The sequence below is a fragment of the Anolis sagrei genome, chromosome X, assembly GCF_037176765.1.
Source record: "Anolis sagrei isolate rAnoSag1 chromosome X, rAnoSag1.mat, whole genome shotgun sequence".
Taxonomy (NCBI): Eukaryota; Metazoa; Chordata; class Lepidosauria; order Squamata; family Dactyloidae; genus Anolis; species Anolis sagrei.
Window position 1 is genome coordinate 41,072,795 of NC_090034.1, and position 23,688 is coordinate 41,096,482.

The 23,688-nt window shown below is 41.1% G+C and overlaps 1 protein-coding gene across 16 annotated transcripts in view; it reads left to right on the top strand.

The window, feature by feature from the left end:
* NCOR2 (nuclear receptor corepressor 2) overlaps nucleotides 1-23,688 on the top strand; it is a 343,965-nt gene that overhangs the window by 215,627 nt on the left and 104,650 nt on the right. For 14 of the 16 annotated variants that reach the window (XM_060785561.2, XM_060785569.2, XM_060785570.2 and 11 more), the window contains 3 exons: nucleotides 7,541-7,659; nucleotides 9,749-9,921; nucleotides 14,623-14,685. In XM_060785561.2, the coding sequence (XP_060641544.2) occupies nucleotides 7,541-7,659; nucleotides 9,749-9,921; nucleotides 14,623-14,685 (355 nt within the window). The remainder of the gene's footprint in view (nucleotides 1-7,540; nucleotides 7,660-9,748; nucleotides 9,922-14,622; nucleotides 14,686-23,688) is intronic. The other 2 variants (XM_060785565.2, XM_060785573.2) reach the window with 1 other exon arrangement.

Here is a 23,688-nt window from a genome sequence, read left to right on the forward strand (position 1 = left end):
GTTTCAGTTACTACCATTAATACCCTCATTCTACATATTTTAAATATGAATAATTTCATAACTGATAATAGGAAATCCCGTTTCCCCCCAAAAATGTAATTACATTGGATCTCACAATGGAGAATTTGTATTCTTTTATATGGAACATTCCTTTGCAGCATTTAAACTGACTCATTTTCTACAAATTGTGAGTTCAAGGAGGGTGCCATTAGCAATGCTTTTAATGAACCATTAGTGGAAATAAATGTGATTTTCTCCAGCTTCACGTCAAAACCTTTTAAAGATGTTGCAAATTCTTTTCTCTGGCCATCCTTAGAGCCGTGTAGGAAATGGAAACACGTACTAGCACCTCAGCCATATATTGATACTTAAAGGATGAATTGCTGCAATTCATAAATGGTTAATTGAGGATATCTTTGCAAAGGTCTGGGCATTCAGAAAGGATGGGAAATGGATTTACGACTTGCTGTTTGGCCAAAAATATGGAACTTACCTACTTTAAATCAAAATCTGCCATATTAAAAGAAAATGCATTACAACTAATTTGTAAATGATATATTACTCCTGTACATATAGCTGGAATTACAAAATTGTCATCATCTAACTGTTGGAGAGTTTGTGACTGTTTGGTTGTTGTTTATTTGTTCAGTTGCTTCCGACTCTTCGTGACCACATGGACCAACCTATGCCAGAGCTCCCTGTCGGCCGTGGCCACCCCCAGTTCCTTCAAAGTCAAGCCAGTCAATTGAAGGATACCATCTATCCATCTTGCCCTTGGTCTGTCCCCCTTCCTTTTTCCTTCCATTTTCCCCAGCATCATTGTCCTCTCAAAGCTTTCCTGTCTTCTCATTATGTGGCCAAAGTACTTCACCTTTGCCTCTAATATCCTTCCCTCCAGTGAGCAGTCGGGTTTTATTTCCTGGAGTATGGACTGGTTTGATCTTCTTGTGGTCCAAGGTACTTTCAGAATTTTCCTCCAGCTGCACAGCTCAAAAGTGTCTTATCTTCCTTTGCTCAGCCTTCCTTATAGTCCAGCTCTCGCATCCATAGGTTACTACAGGGAATACCATTGTTTTAACTATGCAATCTTCATTGCCAGTGTGATGTTTCTACTCTTCACTATTTTATCGAGATCGGTCATTGCTCTCCTCCCAAGAAGTAAATGTCTTCTGATTTCCTGGCTGCAGTCTGCGTCTGCAGTAATTTTCGCACCTAGAAATACAAAGTCTGTCACGGCCTCCACGTTTTCTCCCTCTATTTGCCAGTTATCAATCAGTCTGGTTGCCAAAATCTTGAATTTTTTTATGTTTAACTGCAACCCAGCTTTTGCTCTCTTTTTTTCTTTTACCTTGGTTAGAAGGCTCCTCAGCTCCTCCTCGCTTTTGGCCAGCAAAGTTGTATCATCTGTATATTGAAGGTTGTTAATGTTTCTTCCAGCAATTTTCACTCCAGTCTTGGATTCGTCAAGCCCCACATGTCGCATGATGTGTTCTGCATACAAATTGAATAAGTTGGGTGAGAGTATGCAGCCCTGCCATGCGCCTTTCCCAATCTTGTACCAGTCTGTTGTTCCGTGGTCTGTTCTTACTGTTGCTACTTGGTCATTATACAGATTCCACAGGAGACGGACAATATGACTTGGTATCCCTATACCACCAAGAACTTGCCACAATGTATTATGATCCACAGAGTCAGAGGCTTTAGAATAGTCAATAAAATAGAAATAAATGTTTTGCTGAAACTCCCTGCCCTTCTCCATTATCTAGCGGATATTGGCAGTTTGGTCTCTCGTTCCTCTGCCTTTTCTAAACCCAGCTTGTACATCTGGCAACTCTCTCTCCATGTATTGCTGGAGTCGGCCTTGCAGCATCTTGAGCATTACCTTACTGGCATGTTAAATAAGTGCCACTGTACAAAAGTTTGAGCATTCTTTAGCATTGGACTTTTTTGGTATGGGGATATGTTGATTTTCCCCCCCAATATGATGGCCATTCTTGTGTTTTAAATATTTGCTGGCATATGGTGTGCATCATCTTGACAGCATTATCTTTCAAGATTTTAAACAGTTCAATTGGGATCCCGTCGTCTCCTGCTGCCTTGTTATTAGCAAGGCTTCTTAAGGCCTATTCAACCCCACTCCTCAGGATGTCTGGCTCGAATTCACTCACTACACCGACAAAGCTATCCTCGATATTATTATCCTTCCTATACAGATCTTCTATATAGTCTTGCCACCTTCTCTTGATCTCTTCAGCTTCTGTTAGATCCCTGCCATCTTTGTTTTTGATCATGCTCGTTTTTGCCTGAAATTTACCTCCAATGTTTCTAATTTTCTGGAAGAGATCTCTTGTCCTTTCTATTCTGTTGTCTTCTTCCACTTTCATGCATTGCTTGTTTAAAAATAGTTCCTTATCTTTTCTGGATAACCTCTGGAATTGTGCATTTAATTGGGCATATCTCCCCTTATCACTGTTTCCTTTTGCTTTCCCCCTTTCGTGGGCTACTTCCGGGGTCTCAGCAGACAACCATTTGGCCTTCTTGGTTTTCTTTTTCTTTGGGACGTACTTTTGTCCATAGTTCTTCTAATACTCTATTTATTAAATCTAGTCCCTTAAATCTATTCTTCACCTCCACTGCATATTCACTAGGAATGTTAATGAGATCATATCTAACTGGTCGGTGTATTTTCCCCAATCTCTTTAGTCTGATTCTAAATTGTGCAATAAGAAGTTTGTGATCTGAACTACAGTCAGCCCCAGGTCTTGTTTTCACCGACTGGATGGATGTCCGCCACCTTTGACTGCAAAGGATGTAGTCAATCTGATTTCGGTGTTGACCATCTGGTGAAGTCCATGTATAAAGCCGTCTTTTAGGTTGTTGGAAGAGAGTGTTTGTTATACACAGTGAGTTTTCTTGGCAAAATTCTATCAGCCTGCGTCCTGCTTCACTTTGTTGTCCCAGAACATGCTTGCCTGTGATCCCAGACTGGAACACTACCTTAGCATTCCAGTCTCCTGTAATGAAAATAATGTCTCTTTTTGGTGTATCATCCAGTGTTAATCTGTAGAACGTGAGATTCGTCGTTCACCTTCAGCACCGTTGGCCGCTAGCCTTCCTTTCGGCTTTGAGTTAGCTGCGCCATCACATCTGGGGCTAGTTGAATTTATCCTCTGCTCCTCCCCGGTAGCATTTTGACCATCTTCCGACCTGGGAGTCCTATCTTTCGATGGCATACTGACATATCTCTGATTGAACTGATCCATTTAGTTTTCATGGCAAGAATACCGGGGTGGGTTGCCATTTCCTTTCCCAGGGATCGTGTTTGGTGTGACTTCTTTGCCATGACCTTCCTGTCTTGGTTGTCCCTTCACAGTTTCACTCATGGCATCATTGGGGTGCTCAAGTTCCAGCACCACGACAAGGTAACAATCATTTGCTGGATCTGTGAAGGGACTTATTTGCACATGTGCCTGGCCCAGTTTTGGCTGAGAATTATTAGTCTCATTAATGAAATTACAAAACAAAAAATATGTCAATTGTCTGCCCTCCTTTTACTTACTACAGTAGAGTCTCGCTTATCCAACCTTCACTTATCCAACATTCTGTATTATCCAACACAGTCTGCCTCCCACCCAGATCCATAGCTGTTTCAATACATTGCAATGTTTTGGTGCTAAATTTGTAAATACAGTAATCACTACATAACGTTACCGTGTATTGAACTGCTTCTTCTGTTTATTTGTTGTAAAACATGATGTTTCGGTGCTCAATTTGTAAAATCATAACGTAATTTGACGTTTAATGGGCTTTTCCTTTATCCCTCCTTATTATCCAACATTTTCGCTTCTCCAATGTTCTGCCCGTTTATTTTGGATAAGTGGGACTCTACTGTACTTTGGTATCTGAGGATAAAAAAAGAAATATGAAGTGCTGATGGCTTCCTTCTGACTGTTGTGAGATTGGAAATTGCTAAGGATTGAAAAATGGGAATTTATCAATGGAAACCTGGTATAGGATGCTTGGTTTATGGAGAAACTTGAGGACAACGTGGTGGAAAAATAGTGACTTTCTCTTATTGAATATGTCAATGCTCACTTGCGAAAGCTCTTATCTCCTGCACGAGAACAGGATTTATAGAAAGGTGTTCAGGATAAGGTCTAGATATCATAGTTGATGGTAAGACTCATTGTAAACTGTAATTAATATTCTGATTTACAATTTGTTGTGTTAGTTAGGAGATTTTTTTTAATTGATATTTATTGGATTGACATAATTTTTAAAAAAATCACAGACAACAGAGATAAGTGTGAGTATGCATGCATTTGTGAATGCAGGCATTCATTTTCTGCCGGAGTTATACTTTCATTTATTTATTCTAAAATAAAGGGTTTTTTAACTAGAGTAAAGCAAACTGGGATGAGAGCCACATCCTTTTGCTGTCTGGTCACCTTCCAGTGAGTCACGTCCAACTTCTCCGACACTAGACTGAGTGCTTGAGTTTTTGATAACTTTAAAGCAGGGGTGCTGGAGTTTATGGTTTTTTTTGGTGGGGGGAGGGTCTATTGAACAGACCTTCATTTAGAATCAAGGTGATCAGAACCCAGGATTTCATTGTGAGTTCTTGAACTGAACACAGCTCACTGTTATTGTCCACTCAGATTTTGATTTCAGCAATTCAATGGGGTGGTGATATTGGAACGTCATTGGGTTCCAGCTGTTTTAAACATTTGGGGCTATTCAGAAACCTTATGTGATTTACTTTAGATGACCAACCAAATCTGATAATGAAGGCCACTATACCTCCTCACCACCCACAGTTTAAATGTAAAGCACAGCAGTAAGAATTGTGCACCCTTCAGTCACTAATTGATGTGTGCTGCATGTTCCTTTAAGTTGCCTGTCAACTTATGGCGACCCCATGGTTTCCATAGTGTTTACTTAGGCAAGGAACGTTCAGAAGTGGTTTGTCATTTCCTTCCTCTGAACTGTGCTCCACTGGGTAAATAAGTGGCTCTTTGCAAAACTTGCCTATCAGATTTAATAGATGCACTGTGGCTTCACTGTGCCCAGTCTAGCAGGTGAAGGAACAGGCTCAGTGTGTACAAAGCTGTTCTGAAAGAGGAAGAAAGAGCAGCAAGGACCATGGGATGGGGTGACAATTTAACACTGTTGGAGAATCTTTATATGAGATTTTGTACATTAAGAAAATCAGCTTCTCCAAGAATCTATTGAAGACTTGTTTGTAGATCATTTGTTGAAGTTTGTTACCCATGTACAGCCACAATCTACTTTGTAAACCCTTGCACTTTTTTCTGAAGTTTTCTGCTTCCTGTTAGGAACATAACACATGCATAGTAGCGTTACCTTACACATCTGCATGTTCTTTTTGGGGAACTGAATTTGGGGGGTGGGCAAATCTGCTGTTCTCCATTTATTGGACATACTCTGAAGCTCCAATTACATGCATGTCCCTTTCTTTATGGAGAGCAGACAGGATTGCAGAAGTGCCTTCCGATAGCCAGATGTAAATGATATCTGCCAGGGTCCTATGGAGACCTTAATCATTTTACATCTGATTACATAAACATATCCAGCCATTTCTGTGATTCTGCCTACTGGATATAGTTGGGGCAGTCACTTTTCTACACTTCGTTGAATCATACAGAATTGCAGCTGTTATTTTATTTATAAGTCACTCTGAAAATATTTTTGGGAGTTAATCATACTACCTTGATGCAAAGAAAAAAAGAGTCTTTTGGAATCTTAAAAGTCTAACAAGATATATGTAGTATAAACTTAGGTTGCCTGTTATGAAATAGACTTAAAATCTAAGTAAGATGTAACTTAGCGTAACTGGATTTCAGTAAGGCCTTTGACAAGATCCCCCATGACCTTCTGGCAAGCAAACTAGTTAAATGTGGGCTACGTTAGGTGGATCTGTAACTGGTTAAGCAAACAAACCCAGAGGGTGCTCCCCAATGCTTCCTCTTCATCCTGGAAAGAAGTGATGACTGGGGTGCCGTAAGCAGGGTTCCATCCTGGACTCAATTCTCTTCAACATCTTTGTTAATGACTTAGATCAGTGATTTTAAACCGATGGGTCTAGTGTCTAGTAGGAGTCTAGTGTCTAGATCCAGGGAAGTCATGCTACCCCTCTATTCTGCCTATCGAGGAATCACACTGTGTCCAGTTCTGGGCCCTGCAATTGAAGGGAGGGGCTGACAAGCTGTAATGTGTCCAGAGGAGGACAACTCAAAAGAATCAAGGATCTGGAGAACAAGTCCTATGGGAAGCGGATTAAAGAGTTGGGCATGTCTAGCCTACAGAAGAAAAGTCTGAGAGGAGGCATGATGAGGGCCATGGATAAAGATGTGAAGGGAAGTCATAGGGAGGAGGGAGCAAGCTTGTTTTCCACTGCCCTGGGGACTGGCATGCAAAGCAATGGCTTCAAACTACAGGACTTTCTGCCCTGGAGTGTGGTGGAGGCTGCTTCTTTGGAAGCTTTTAAATAGAGGCTGGATGGCCATCTGTCAAGGGTGCTTTGAATGTGATTTTCCTTCTTGGCTTAATGAGGTTGGACTGGATGGCCCACAAGGTGTCTTCCAATTCTGGGATTCTAAATGCCTTATGTATAGCGGCACTTGACTATCAAACAGCATCAATAATACTGTGGGGAAGGGGTGTGTGCATGTGTTGGTGTTTGTTCAAGAGGCTAGAAAATTTGTTTTTAATCATAATTACTCAGTTAAAAATTGATGACACACCTCTCTTCCCAGTTTATTATTGTTAACACTTAAAAAAATAAAGGTAAAGCCTAAATCCAGTTGTTAGTTACAGCAAGAGTAAACCCATTGAATGAATGTGAATTTGATAAATCAGACCTTTTGCAAGTTCAGCTGATCTTCTCTAGCTGGAACTAACAGTTTTGAATTGTGCCTAATCATTTTCTTTTTATTCAGAAATAAACTAAAATAGTTGTTTTTAACTTTGGGGGGGGGGGGGAGCAATGACAACGGCCTCAGAACGCTGCTGGAATGTGAAATAACATACCTGAGTAATGATCCCACCCCCCTTTAACTCTAAAACTAACAAAACAGTTATGGTGAAAGAGTGGTGTTACCCCATTATATTACAGTCAGGATATAACTTACTTGTATCCAAGTTATGGGAGGATGATGCTTATTAGAAGTAACCCGTTATTTGGAGTTTGCTACTTCTGGGTTTCTATTTTCAAGTCTTAGTGAGTTTTCCAGGGGCCTGTTTCTCACTGGGGATTCTCACACAGGGATTCCACTTTACCTGCCATGTCTGAATCCTATGGAATCCTGGGGTTGTTATTTTGGAGAGTCCTGAGAGGAGCTCTGAGGGAGAAGGCTAAATGTCTGACCCTACACTGCACATCCCTGGATTCCACCATTAGATGGCACTTAAAGTGGAATCATAGCATTATAAATGTGCAGTCTGAATAGACCCCAGCTGTTTTTAATGCCATCCTTGTGCTCAAGTTCACTGATTCTATTCCCTCGCCCCAATATCTCAGCAGCAGCAACAGATGCCCCGTAGCAGCCAAGACGAAAAGGATGAAAAAGAAAAAGAGAAAGATATGGAGAAGGAAGAAGAAAAGACAGAAGCTGAGAATGATAAAGAGGAACTGACAAAGTAAGTCTAACCACTTCTTCTGTCGAGGAAACAAGTAGCTAGCAGCAGAGCACCTGCTTATTGCTTCCGCTTCATAGCCCTTGAGGTACAGTCTTCCATTATGCAAAAGCTAGTAGCCAAAGCCAGGCTCAAATCGCAATCAGCTCTTTGTACACAGTAGAGTAAAACTAGCTTTGTAAGCACTATTTTAGGAGATAGATGGGGTACAAATTTCAACTGTGGAAAGCATCAGCCACCTAGAAGACCTTGGGGACTGCACCCCTTCACCATGCCTGCTTCTGTAAAAACAAGAAAAAAAATTCCCTCCTCAAATGTACTCTAGGAAATATAGGGTGAATGTTCACCATGTTTTGTACCCTTCCTCCACTATTTTAGACCTAGGACTAGTCCTTTTTTAAAAACGGAAGTGAATGAGAATAATTCCATATTGAAGTCCTCTGATCTCAGGTTTGTGTGGGGGCACAAATATGGTGGAAATGCACAGCATGTCTCCTAGATGACATTTGGGGCAATTTCTTTTTGCCGGGGGAGGGGGGGCAGGGGGCGAGTAGAGTTTCTAATTTGTTGAATAAAATCCTCAACAGCCTCTATAGCAGTGATTCTTCAATTGTATTCTGTGGAAGTCTAGGATTCCATAAAAGCACTGTAGAGGTTTCATGAAAAATCTTAAAAATCAAATTTAAGACAGATTTTCAAATAAAACCACACAAGATCAACTATTGGATTGTCTCTCATGTAAAGGAAGAGGGAGCATATCTTTTCTGCCCCAGAGAGGTATGTTCAGCTGTTGGACATCAAGCTTAATGTCAGAACTATTTTAAGTACAAAAATGAAATAATTTCATCACATTAGATGTGAATGCAATCTTTTCTTGTACCAAAAAAAAGGTTTGTGGTTATATTGAACATGCTTTCTCTTCATTTCCATATCTACTATGTTACACAAAACACTCAGGCTCCAGAACTGCACTTTCTCTCTCTCTGGGCAGTTCAAGACAAGCCTTTATCCCAGGAGAATCCGTGTTTTAAAAACACAGATCTTCTTGGTGGCTTGTTCACACACCACCCCAGAAAGCGCACTCTGGGATGGATTTCCAGATGCTCTTGTGGAACTGGCCACAAGAGCACCTGGAGGCCCTACTCCCCTGAAGCCCCCAGATCCCTTTGAAAAGTAAAATAAACTTACCCGGCCTCCATAATAGTCTTGGAGCAGCTATCCCGTTTGCGGAGAAATGTCGCACCAGGAGAGTGGCAGGGAAGGGGGTTGGTTATTCCCACATGGGAATGGTGTCTGGACTGCAGTCCAGACACCGGAAGTAGTAGATTTATCCCACACCTTACAAGAAGGCACAGAATAAATCCACTATCTAAATAATTCGCCACAAACCAGTGCTTTCTTGGTTTGTAGCTAATTAATTCAGGACTGTACAGAACGTTGTCTGGACAGTCCCTTCTTTATTGCGGGACTAACCACAATAAAGGTACTGTCTGGACGGGCTCGCTCTCTCTCACTCACTTTCATTTTCCAGATTTTCAGAATGCATGGTACGTGTTCTCTTGCTCCATAGCACTGCTCTGAGTGCTATGGAAGTGCTAGGTCTTGATTTCTGACTGCAGTGCAACAAGACACTAGTTCAAGGCCCATTCCATTTGTTCCCACCCACTTGTGCAGTACAGCTTTGCAACAGTGAATAGGAGCAGCTGTGGTCTTCAGTTAACAGTGGAGCAAAATAAGCACCACTTGACTTTTCTGGAAGACTTGGCAGACTGCTCACTTTCTCTAATGGGCCTTAATCCTTGCCTCGAAGGAGCATCTGGCTTGGTTGCATTAGGCTCCATGGTGTGATTTTCAGCAGGTCCCTTTTGGGAAGACAGATTCAGGAGAAGCCAAGAGGATTTGGCTGCCCTAGTGTTCAACCTGTCTCCATTAGGTCCCTTAGCAGACACAGATGAGAAACCGCAGCCTGCTGCAGGAGAGAGAGAACATGGTGGGAAAGTGTCTCTCCTTCAAGGGCCGGAGGCAGAGATGAGAGACATTGCTTGAAGGTTGATTCCTTTAATGTCAATTCCTTCCATTCTGGCTTATGTAGGGAGAAGAATGAGGACACATCTGGTGAAGACAATGATGAAAAAGAAGCCGTTGCTTCAAAAGGGCGCAAAACTGCCAACAGCCAGGGCCGACGTAAGGGTCGCATCACCCGCTCAATGGCCAGTGAAGCCAACAATGAGGAAGTGGCTGCTCCCCAACAGAACTCAGAATTCGGTATGTACTTACTATCTCTGCAGAATGGGATGGAGGTGGTGTGCGTGTGAGCAACGCAGTGCCTGAAGGAGTACATTGGCAGGAGGGCAAGAAGTGAAACAAAGAAACTTGATTCACTTATTGGTTGACTGGTGACATCTCCATTAGAGGACAGATGGCTCTTGCCAGACTCCTGACCTGATCACTTGTAGAAAGCTACTCTCCTTTTCTTCCACTATTACATCCACATCCATTCCCCCTTCTGCCATCTTTTCTTGGCATTCCTGGTATGCCTGAAAAATGTTGATTTCTAGCATTTTTCCTGGAGTTGCAAGGTTTATACCAGGGTCTCCTGGGCACAAAGTGAGTGTTTTACTGCATCTCACTTCATTCCCTGCTTCTGGTGGCCCAGGGGCATCTACCTACCTACTCTTAGAAACAGAAATAAACCCCTTACCATGGTAAAGAAGGTTGGAAGTTCATGTTTTCTACCTATACCTTTTCTCTCACCTTTTAAACTACCTCCCCTGATCCCTAGTACTTTTTTGGGTGGTTTTTAAAATACTTTTGGGTTTTTGTTTTAGTTAGACCACCTGCATGTTAGATGCCCTTGCCTATTCCCAGCTCCAACTTGACCTATTTTTTTAAATTTTATTGTATACTAGCTGTCCCCTGCCACACATTGCTGTGGTCAGTCTGTGTATATGTGTTTTGTGTGTATATATATTTGTATATGTGTGTGTTTGCGCATGTGTGTGTGTGTATGTATGTATATATGTGTGTGTGTGTATATGGTGTTACACATGTGTTGTAATGTATTTTTTGTTTTGTTGGCTTTTTAAGTCCTTTCAGCTCTGTGTGTGTGTTTGTTTGTTTGTTTTTTGCTTGTTTTTATGAGTGATGGTCACTTGTTGGCCTGATAGATGTCTTGTGTCCAAATTTGGTGACAATTTGTCCAGTGGTTTTTGAGTTATGTTAATCCCACAAATGAACATTCAATTTTTATTTATATAGATACTAGCCATCCCCTGCCACATGTTGCTGTGGCCCAGTCTGTGTATATGTGTTTTATGTGTGTATTATGTGTGTGTATATATGTGTGTTTGCATGTGTGTATATATATTTGTGTGTGTGTTTGTGCTGGGCTTTGCGAATGCATTGTTATGTATTTTTAATTTTTGGCTTTCTAAGTCCCTTCCGCTGTGTTTTCCAGTATTTTTATGAATGATGGTCACTCGTTGGCCTGATAGGTGTCTTGTGTCCAAATTTGGTGTCAATTTGCCCAGGGGTTTTTGAGTTATGTTAATCCCACAAATGAACATTCCATTTTTAATTATATAGATAAGAAAACCATTACAATTTTTTTTAAATGAGCCCTAGATACACCTTGATCTATTCCAGCAAAGCAGATTTTCCTTCTTACTGCCAGGTAGACCTCTGTTTTTTCCCCCTTCTTTCGTTCATTGGAATGCTTCCAGAGCTGGGATAAGGATCAATGTCTGCAGTCGCATCTTTGTTTTGTCTTCAGTCATTTTGCTTGTAAGGTAGACAAAGCAGAATGTTTTACTTATCAGATTTCAAATTAGGGATGCTATTTGGGACGAGGAGTGTCCTAACTCTGCACAAGTATTTCATCTGCCTTTAAAACTTGGAAGACAAGGAGGAAGCGGATATTAAGTTAGAGCCTATGATACCTTTATATGTAGTATTTAAATAGAAGATATATTATCTGAGAAATGATTATGGGACACTAATAGCTGGAAAGTATTGCACTGTATGCAACAAACACTTACAAATGTATGTCTATTTGAATGAATGAATAAATAAATAAATAACTTGGAAGAGTTACCCCTCTCAACCACTTGAGGGCCTTGCAATACTGAGGTATCCCATCCAGAGAAATGTCTATGTAACTAAAGCTATAGCTTTCATTAATTACATTGGTAGATTAAGCAAACAAAGTTTGACAACTAGTTGTTACCCAAAACATTGATGCAGCTCTTTAAGCATTTGCTGCCTGCTTTTATTATGCAATATACGTACTTCCACACTTAGTGCTTAGTATTCTCATATCCTAGCTTTGATACAACCTTCCCCCCATTTTAAAAATTCCTTGATGATGTCATGACCTAACTTGCTTTTCTTACATGTCATATCTTGACAATGTCCTCAGTGTGCTGCTCCTAGCTGTCTAAGAGAGAATGAAAAGCCTGGTTGCTGCAGCCATAACAGAGTGGCCTTGGCTTCTATTTTGAATGCAAATGTTTCACATAACTAGTCAGCAGGCCCAGGAGTCCTTCTTCTCCCTCCCATCTACTTGCTTACTTAACACATTGCTTACTTAACACATAACCCCCTGCTGTGTTTCTCTTCTTTTTGTATTTGTTTAAGCTTTTCTGGGATATGTTCAACTTTTCTGTGTTTAGGACCCTTTTAAAGAAGCTTCTGTGGAGATGTTCTCTCTATAAAGAAGCCCATCCAGGCTTCTTTAATTGTGATCAGAATGACCTTTTCTCCCTGTTTGTTTAGAGAATATCAGTTTTAAGATGGAAACCTGCTTCTTTATGTCTATGTGTGTTTGAGTGGCTTGTGTTGGTTTGATTTGCTGTTGTAGACCTTTCCTCCTCCCAAGTTTTAGCCTGATGTGTTACACATCTGGACAATGGCATATTTTGAAACAAATCAAGATTTCCTTTTTCTATACTGCAAAATTTCACTCACATATGCAAACCCGACTTGTCCTGTGTGCTGCATTTCAGGGTGGAAAGCAGGTATAGAAAAAAGAAATCTTGAAATAAAAAATGGAAACATTAAAACACTTTCATGTGGCATGCAAGCACACTGGAGAAGAAGGAAGATGTTTCCTGACTGGTCTCTGTCTGGTTCATTGCTCAGACCCTTCCATGCACACAATTTGACCATGGCTCATAGAGACCAAAACCAAAAATCCTGTGTGGTCCTTGCTGGAATAGCAAATTCTGGAAAAGACAGCGTGAGCACAGTCACCATCTTTATCAGAATCTTTTATTCGGTCTGTGATTTGTGTGTGTGTGTGTGTGTGTGGGTACGTGTGCATGCCAACATCAGGTAGGTGACACCCCAATGGAATCTTGGAGATTGTTAGAGGTTCCTGAGCTTAGACATAAGAAGCTATCATAAAAAGCCAGGCTATTTATCCATTCAGGTTTGTGCTTGCTATCTTGGTTGTCAGCAAGTTTGTAGGGTTTCAGACAGTGATTTTGCCCTTTAATTGCTACCTGACCATTTTAACTAGAAATTCCAGCAACTAAATTAGGGACTTTCTACATTCAAATTGTGTGATATGACACCCAATTGCAGTCCTCCTAATTAGGAACAAATAAGCCCATTGCTGTAAAAAGTTGGCTTTCCAGAGTCTAGATTTTGCTGGGCCACTCCAAATATCCGTTAGACTGGATTGTCTGCCTTGATAGGTCTGGAGGGGTCGATCCTTCTGTTCACTGCCCTCCCAGCTTCAACTTGTCCAACTCCAGTGTCCAGCTCTAGTTCCTAGACCACACTGTGCTCCCTCCTAGTCTAGACAGAGCACCTGTGGCTTCAAAGCAGTCTGACATATATGTCATCTCTTTTTTCACAACCACAAAATAAATTCTAGTGGCATCGATAGTTGTTCACTCAAATAGAGGTGCATTGCACATACATGCTTATGCTCAGAGGCGTTAGAACAGATTGAAAAAATTGTAAATATATAAATATTATTAATAAAATATAATATGGATAGTTTTTTAAAAAGAATTGTGGATCCCTCTGGAATAAAAACCACCTTAACTAGAAGTTGGAGTGCTAGGAGAAAGGGATAAATGAGATATCCTAAGATATGGAGTTACATAATTGAATGTAGTCACAGGAAATGTCCTTTTCCCATTCAAACCATTTGCTGCTTTGCCAGTATTGGTAAGTAGATATGATCTTAACTGGACAGTCATCTGCAAGGAGATGATCCTAATGCTATAATCCTTACGTCTCATAGAATCATAGAATCATAGAGTTGGAAGAGACCTCATGGGCCATCCAGTCCAACCCCCTGCCAAGAAGCAGGAATATAGCATTTAAATACAGAAAAAAAATGCTGAATATATGCAGAGCCATCCCTCCCTTTCCTGCCAACTTGGCTACAGGCAGCAGTTCTCACTCAACATCCTGAATGTCATTGTTTTCAGATTTGGTTTTGTGAAAAAGTTTAGATGGGAAGAGTGATTTGTCATACTTCCACGTTCCATTCTACTATTATATCTGTGAATATTTCAGAGAATATAGGCTGTTTCTGTTTTCCAGAGTTTTAGTGGAATAGATCCTGTTTGATCTTGAAAACTAGTTAGTACTTGGATGGGAGATTGCCAATGCAATCCCAGTTGTTATAGGGCATATTTCGGAGGAAAGAACTAGTAAAATCCACATCTGAAGTATTCCTTGCCTTGGAAAACCCTACAAAATTCATGGAGTTGCCATAAGACAACAGGTGACTTGAAGCACATACACACAAAGAATGAAACACACACATCCAGAATCTTCAGGGACGTGATCAAATTAATTAATGAACTTTCTTTAATATATAATTGTAAAACATGCATATAAAGACCCAGGAAAACAGATGTTGGCATGTAATTATATTCCGCCATCTCATTTAGTATGATTGTCTCCACTTAATCCCTGTAACCTTTATTCTTTTTGTTTGGTTTTCAGCCACTTTGGAGATGAATGAAAGTTCTCGTTGGACGGAGGAGGAAATGGAAACTGCCAAAAAAGGTAAGAACATTGGTTTGCTTTTTTGTTTTAAATGTCTAGAGTCCAGCTTGTTTGGGATTACGTGTATTCAGTGCTCATATAAACTATGTGATCTTTTGTGGGACGGCATATCCTTTTCCTCAAACAATTCTAAAAGGACCTTTTGTAGTATTCCTGTGACTGCATAGATGGTTGCCTGCAGTTGTGCAAATATATGAAACTGCCCTCACTTTGCATCCAGTTGACTAGTAGGGTGACTTACGTGCATTAGAGCCTGGGTCCTCTTCATCCTTCTACTAAGAAGCCACAGGCAGTAGTGCTGCTGTCACACTTCTCTGAACATTTTTTATGGGAATACCATCTTTATTGTCCCCTAATGTAGTACTTCACAGATGTAGGATATTGGAAATTAGTGTTTTCAATAAGCCAGGGACCAGCCCTGAATTTGTGCCAGTTATGTGCAGTAACAGTTGTTTATTTCTCTCCTGGAAACTTGTCAGGAACTGGCAGGTAATGACCTAAGGGACAGCACTGGTCATAGATCATTTCGATTTAAATTTCCTTTGATTTCTAGAATCTTGTAGAAGAGGTCTCTTGTTCTTCAATTTTTTCCACCTATTCCTCTGCATTGGTTATTATAGATCTTCTTTTTCCTGCACGTGGTGTTGGACTGGATGGCCCTCATGGTCTCTTCCAACTCCATGTTTCTATGAATTCTCTGTCTGTCGAACGTATAGGTGAAAACTAGCTGCATATCTCCTTTCCTCCACTTTCCTTATATGTTTTACTTTCAGAGCCAAAGCTTCTTACTGCTGATCTTGTGAACTATATTGCTTCTTCAGGAGTTTTGAAACTACAGTTGTCAGAACCTGACCTTTTGTTGGTTTGTAATCCTTGGGAACTCTCTGCCTTTTAAAATTGTTTTCTATGGGATTTGACCCTGGCCTGCTTAACCCTTAGCTCTGTGGACTCAAATGGATCCCTGTTCACCGACTGTTTGTTTGGCTTAGCCCTGGCACAGTCTATAAACAAGAAGTAGGGCATTGTATAGTTCAGGCTGTGGCATAATGCCAGTCCGGTGCTCTCAACTGTTCACTTCCATTATGCGTTGTTTGCTCTCTGGTGGGGCTGCAGTGTGCCCTGGAGTGGCTTTATTTTGGTCTTGTGTGTCTAAGATGCTTCTTCCTGGCACTTGTGTCAGCATGGAGTCCCAGGCTGGCAACATTAGAAATGAGAATTGACTGCATGGCTGGTCTCCATCCTGAAGAACAACTTGGCTTTCGCCTTCTCACTCTCCCTGATTGGAATTGTACCCTGCCTCCCAGCATTTTTCACACACTCTTGATTAGAAAACATTTCTGCAGCATCCTGAGTAATGCGTTGGAGGTGTGGGGGAAGGCACTGAGCAGAGCTCTTAGCACTTCTCCTACCGTGTTGCTCTCCCTCCTGCACACTTGGCCGTCTGTCATGACAAGCTTGGCAGAGTTGCGTTGTTCATGGTTATTGTTATTTTAAATTCCATAGGAGAAAAGCATGAGGCTGTGTTTTGTAAGGGTTGAAATATGAAATGAAAAGTTCTGGCAAAGAGAGGTAGTTAGTAATTACTGCAGTTTTATTTTTCCAATCCTACGTTTTTAAATTTTGTCTCATTGCCGTTATTGTTTCGAGTCACTCAAAGGATTACAGCTGGGCATAGCACATCATGGTAGTTGGTCCTAGAGCTAGTTCTCCTTGAGTGATATGGTAAATCTGTATTGGGTTCGTACCACTTACTTTGTCTGCAGAGCAGAGCTTTCCAAACATTTTATGATGGTGACATGCTTTTTCAACATTTTGCAACACAGTCATTCAGTTTTACTAGCAAAACGGAGGTGAAATCAACTTCAGACATGTACATAAACTGTAATCATGACATGTATGGGGGCACAACATATCTCATGAAAACCTTTCATTTATATTTTGTAACATATATACTTTATTTGCTTATTTCACGTAGGTTCAGGTTTCTTGGTTATTTTCACGTGACACACCTACACACTGCAGCCAACACACATAATATCTTATGACACACAGTTTGGAAAGGTCTGCTGTAGAGGTTGACATAAATGAATTCTCCGTTACATCAAAATCCAACCACATAGAAAGCTTACTCCTTTTTGTTTGTGGTTGGGTTGTACTTAACATTGAAACTTGCACACTGTGGTGTTAAATCCTTTTTGCTCTTAGGTTAAAGCTAGAGTGTGGTCAAGTTACTTTTTGGACCACAGTGCCCAGGGTCCCCAAGCCACTGCCCATTTTGTATGGGAATTTATGGTAATTGCAATTATACAATTTCCTCATTCATCACTTCCGCATATTTGAGCATAGGTAGTGGTCCCTTTTTGGAGGAAACTATCAAAGTCCTCTCAGCCCTTGAAGGTGTCTTTTAGTAAGGCCATCTCCCCACTTTTGAGAGTCATTCTTAAAATGCTTTGCTAAACCTAAACTCACCAGACTCAATTGACGCAGGATATACCTACCTCCAAGTCTTTGTTTTCTTGTATACAGTTGGAGGGGATAATCAAAATAGTTTGGTGCAAAGTTCAAGATGCATCAGCCCAGTGAAAGCAGAAAAGCAATGAGTACTGTACCATGGGAGTGCTCCTCCCCAGTTCTCAGTGAATGGGAAGGATGCGAGCTGCAGACCCCACAACCGCTGTCCTCCTCCCAAAGCCTGGGATAATAATAATAATAATAATAATAATAATAATAATTATTATTATTATTATTATTATTATTATTATTATATACCCCAGTTTATCTCCCCAAAGGGCACTCATAGCAGCCTCATCCTCAGGAGGTGAAGGTCACAGGGCAGATCGATCTTTGGAAGGTAGACACAGCTCAGACAGTGATCCCTTACCCTCCCACTTCTTGACTATTCACAAGGCAGCCCCAACTTCAGTCTAAGCTCATAAATACACAAAACCAGGAATGTAAAACCCATGAAATTTAAGGACTAACTGTAGCATGTTTTCTGTAGCTCCTTATCTGGTTGATGTGTAGAACTTCTGTCGTACCACGAAGTGTTCCACTTTCTTCACTACATAATAAGTTATTTTTTCCTGCCTTTTAGTTGGCTTGTCAACCATTGGAGGGACTCACTTGGTGTTGTTTGTGTGCTTGATGCTTTGTTGTTCCTTTTTTTGCCTGCTGATTTATTGTTTTTATTACTTGCGAAGAGACCCAAGCGAGATACACATTTCTTAAACAAGTAATTTCTTCCTTTATTCTGAATAATTTTAAATTTTATTTTGAGATCTTTTAATTGCAGTTCGAAGTGTAAGTCAATACAAATCTACACAGAGGTAATTCCAGTAGGGTTTTTCCATGCAAGAGGATATAGGATAACAGCCTAAGTGCATTACAAACAAAACATATTAGGTTTGACCTTAAATTAGTTTCACTTAAATAAAATTGAAATCAACTTGAAAAAATACCTGTTAGTTACATCCATTCATGTCAATAGTTATCCAAAGTTTAAATCCAGTTGTTGTTCCTAATCAGTCTACACATGATGAACCAACTTTCTATAAGTCAACACCTAAGTAAATCCTATTGATTCAATAGCTGTGCCATAGTCCAGACTAACAAATAGATTTAAGTCCAAGTGCAACCAATTTTCAGCACAGTCCTATACCTGTCTGCACAGAAATAAGTGCTGTTTTTTTTTCTCAGTGGGACTTACTCCCAAGTAAGGATTGTGGCACTGGCTTGATCTGATTTAGTGGTGTTTTTTGCTAGAAAAAAAATGTAGTGTCACATGGGAAACTCGGGAAATTATCAAGAGAGAATGTTAAAAATCCTGGGAAGAGCATAGTTCAAATAACAAAAATTAAATTTGAGGTAAATTTTGAGACTGGAAAACTGTTTCATAATATAAATTGTTACTTGCCTCCCCAGTTGATCTTATGTTTAGTAGTTGGTGTTTAGAAAGCTATTACCTGGATGGAATCAGATTTAATGCTTTCAGGTCTTAAATTTTTTGCTTTTATTGGTGTCAATGGCACTGGCTCTGCTTGCTAGGAGATTTTAGGAAGTAAGTTCTCAGTGGACTTTCATCTTTCTGCAACTCCTTATCACTCAATTTGATGTCCATTATTGTTGTGTGCCTTCAAGTCATTCCCAATTTAGGATGATGATGATGATGATGATGATGATGATGATTCACACCATGGAGCCTAAAAAAAGACTCAAAGTGTCTTGCAGTAAAACTGATACAATACAATTTAAAACCCAAAAACATACAAACAGGATGATCTTATCCAGGTTTTTTTTGGCAAGATTTGTTCAGAGATGGTTTGCCTTTGCCTGCCTCATTGGCTGAGAGGCTGTGACCTGCCTAAGGTTTCCAATTGGACCTAGTCCAATACCAACCACTAGTCTATGCTGTTTCCGTTACCAAAATAAATGCATGTAGTGTAAATGTCCATATGCCAACTTGTGTCACTTATACCAGTTAGAGAATTCATGTTTTCTCCTTGACACTGAGTTGTCTTAGGATTTGTGTAATTTTTATTTTTTGTGACTTTGCATGGAGTGCCAGGTTCATAAAGTGTGACTGCATCGTGTGAGGTCCTGTTGAAGTTTTAAGATTGTTGTGGTCACAGAAATCTCAAGTAACAGGTTAAAGGGGAAGTAGTCCCAGAAACCAGCTCCTTGGGATATTCTGGTGGTTAGGAGGTGAGGAGGCCTTTGTTTTCCATATTCTAATCTTGATTAGTTCATTCACCTTTGCTCCAGTTGTGAGTTTCTTTTGTGGGAGAGCTACTTGCTCATTGCTCATCTTATTCTAAACAGTGTGGGAAGTTACAGCTTTGAACTGTAACATCCAAAATCCCCCGGCCAACATAGCCATGGTCTCGTATAAAAATTTCCCAACTTGTGGTTAGTGAGGTAACATTTCAGAGAAAGCCAAAACTAAGAGATGCTTTAATATATGCCTGCATCAAGAGCCTGTGGCTTTATATTTAGCTAGAGGAAACCTGAGTCTAGGATTGCCACACAGGAAACACCAGGAAGTCCTTTGTGCAAAAGTTCGAAGGAACACCATGTGTGCCCTTGTTCTGGGAAGCCATGGCCAAGCACACTTTTTCTTGTAACAAACAATACATGTGTATAGCATCATTACATGTAGGCAATATACACTTTTATATTTCTTAAAACATTTTAAAACAACCCTTTGTTTTTGTGGGTATCTAGGCAGCATGCAAATATCGGAGAGCATAAAATATAACTTGAATAATAAAAAAACCCAACACATGCTATCAAAAGAAAAGCAGCAAGAATCCTACTGCAAATCCAACTGAATCAGTAATTAAAATGCTATAGCAAATGTGTGTGGAGCTGGGATCTCATCCTGTTTCCAAGACTATATTTCATGCAAGAGTTTTGTCAGTGTTTGGAGCATTTGGCATATATTAACTGATGATCAACTATTACAAGGACCCAGCAAGGTAGACCCTTTTATTGCCTTCATATTTGAGATGAATGAGGCACCCTGTCTTAACATCTGCTTCTAGAAGCCACCCAGGGAATTGAGGGCAGTTGCACAATTTGAATGGAAATTTTTTTATGGTTTATAGTTCTTGTTCATAAACTATTGCATTGTGCATACAATAGCCCCCCTCTTGTATTATGGCCACCATTACCTGTTGCAGAACCTGGCTTGGTTAGCAAATGTGTAGGAGTTAAATTGTTGTTGTGGTGGTGGTGGTAGTGGTGTCTTCAAGTTCAATTCTACCTACGGGGCAAAACAGGAACAACATACTGGGCTAGTCCTGCACTCGCCTCTTCTCCCTTTTGTCTTTTCTTTATTGCCCAAGTCTGCTCCCCTGCCAAGAAAAACCCCTTTGATTCACATGAGAGCAAAGGAAGCTATTAAGAAAAGCTTTGTTTTCCTGGATCTCTTCCCCTGGCTGTTGACATTTGGGCGGGGGGGGGGGGGGAGCAGAAGAGGTTGCCAAATTGGCCGCACCCTTGTCATCTTGGGCCAGTGCCACCGCTGTTTATGACCACTCTGTCTAGAGGTCACATTCAGATGAAGCAAACTTCTGGGTCACCCTAGGGCAGGATTGACAGGCGAGGGAGGGGAGCGCGGATTACACATTTCTTCCTGCCTTGGAGTGGAAGCACCCTCCTTCGTGCTGGTCTCAGCTGACGTGATGAGCCAGTGAAGGCTGCACCTCCGCAGGTTGGCTGTCTTTGGTCTTGGCAGTGCCACTGAGCATCTCCTGAAATTTGCCTCTGAGCCCCCTCCTCTTCCAGGAGCTGCTGAGCAAGGCAGAGGACGGTTGCAGGGCGGCGTGGGCGGCGTGGGGGGAGGGGAGCATAACCAATCCGAAAGAACTTTCCAATCCACCTTAACAGATTGCCGTTCCAGGCAGTTTGAAACCTCCAAGGAGCCAAGCAGGTGGGAGTCTTGACAAAGAGGAGAGACGGCAAAGAGAGAGGAAGAAGGAGAGAGAGAGAGAGAGAGTAAAACAAGCCCAGCGGAGTGTGTGTCCCCCCCTTCCCTTCAGCCAGCATGGAGAGAAAAACCAGATAAGGAACAGTGAAAGACCAAGTATGGGTGCCCCACAGCTTCATACAAAGGAGCCGAGGAGCCATTGACCTCTTGCCCAACTTTGGATTATTTTCTCTTGCTCGCTGCCAGCTCTCAGAAGTGCCAGCTCTCAGAAGTGCCAGCGGTTGGGATCTGTAGGCATGATTCTTCCAGTTTGTTTCTCTGACTGCCGGAAAGGAATGAACCTCATAGAAGAAAGCAGGAAGAGGAGCAAAGAAGACATATAAATTCATCAGTTCCTCTTCATCTTCTTCCACTCAGCTCCCCAATTATAGTTGTTCTGCGCTTTCGTTTTTCTCATGACTCCTAGAGAACTAACTCCGTCACCCGCCGCATGTTTTCAGTAGATTTACCAGCAGGTGAAGCTAGAAGAGAATGTAAGTGTTGAGTCATTAAGGAAGCGACCCAGGCTGGGTGGCCATGTGAAACTTTGGGGGAGGGGGTTATGTTGGAGATCAGGACATCCTGGGTGTCTGCATGCACACATGCCTCTACTGGGGAAATACCCGGTAAAGTCATGTGATAACAGTGTCCCAAGAGTACTGGGTTTGTTGGAATCAGAAAGTCTACCTTAATGTTTCAGCATTGGAAAGAGGTAAAGTACTTCTTTGTATAAGGCAGGGTAAATGAAAGGGTAAAGCTCATAGTGATAGCAATATATCAGTTTTTAATTTATATGAGAAGATGGTTAGGGGCTGAAGTGTGAAGGGATTTGGATAACTTAGTAATGGGCATGGTGTGAGCACACTGGGTGTTTTCTGGCAAGATGGAGGGTGGTGGCGGCGGCTGACAGGTGTGTGTGTGTATGGATAATTATAGTTTTGTGAAGCAGGTGTTGGTGTTTTGGTTTTCATTACTGTAAAGATAAGGGCAGCCGTACCTACCAGTTTGCTGCTGCAGGGGAGACTCGGGTGTGTATGCCAAACACACCAGACTGCCTGGCCACCTGAGAGAGAAGCCGGCATAGCTCTCCCACCACAGCCAGGAAGGCCAGTTCCAGGAACACCCTCCGTGCAGAGCCCTCACTCTTCCTGCGGGGCGGGCCCAGTGAGCTGGAAAGTACTCTGAGCTTGGCAGGAAGCCCTCTCCCGAAAGCCACTTCGTTGTTGTCGTGCACGTGTGCTTGTAGCTGCCTCTGTAAGAATGGGCGAAAGGGAGAGATGGATCTGTTTTATTTGTTTTCATTTTCGTCTTTGTGGTGTTGCTATCTCACCACTTTCCAACCCTAAGAAGACGGCAGGCTTCTCTCGAACTGAATCCCCAGTTACGGAAAGTAGTTGCTTAATATCTCCCTCTCTCTTTTATTCCTACAGCAGCCTTGTTGGATAGGTAGCTGGCTTAGGGACACCTGTGGCTCAGCAGAGTTAGCAGAAGCAGGATCCCTTTCTCCTGGCTTGTCCATCATATTATTATTATTATTATTATTATTGTTATTATTATTATTATTTATGTTTATACCTTGCTTTTTCTCTCCATAAGAAGACAGCTTATATTAAAAGCATTTCAGTACAATTTAAAATCTACAAATATATAAACATTAAAACAGAATTAAATATCATTGCTATTAAAAGCATTCGGTTGATATCAATAAATAATACTCAAACTAAAAACCACAGTATTCGCTGACAATCTTAAAAACCATTATCTTTAAAACTCTGTCTGAATACAAAGCTTTTAGTCTACCACCGGAAGGACAGCAGGGAGGGGGCCATTCTGGCTTCCCTGACAAGGGAATTCTAGAGTCAAGGGGCAGCCATTGAAAAGGCTCTCTCCCTATACATTAGAGAGAGTGTGATGTAGCACTTATGGTATCAGACAGAGCTAATGCAGGGACAAAGGATGCTGCATGAACCTAGGACAAACATTTGCTTGCAGCCTATCCCACCTCAGAGGGTTGCTATGAAGTTTTTTAAAAAGCAACTGAAGCAACATTTATGATGTGTTAGAATAATTGGAAGAAAGGCAGAATATAATTAAAATAACCCATAAGAATCAGGGTACCACGTTGATTTGCTGCAATGTGCAGGCTAGTTGCTAATTGGAAAACTGCCCTTTTCCTAGCACTTTTCTGGATTTGAGAGTACTTCCCTGTATAAGTCTAGTGCCAACCCCACAACATCCGTTTGAAGTAGGCAATTGAAAATTCCCATTTTAACAATGGAGGAACTGAAGCCGAGAAAAGTTGGCATGTCTGAAATATATTTGAGTGAGTGAGGGTTGGGTGAGGTCAGGTTTGAACATTATTGAGCCCAGTGCCTTCTCTTTTGAGACAAAGGCTAAGGTAGAAAATCATAACCAGAAGGGTTGCATCTTTTTTATGAAGAATGTTTTTTGTAGATGTTTTACTGTTGATGCAAAACTCAATATGTGGGTAAGCACAGCCTTCTGTAGGAAATAATAGGGTTCTCCTTCTTTGGCTG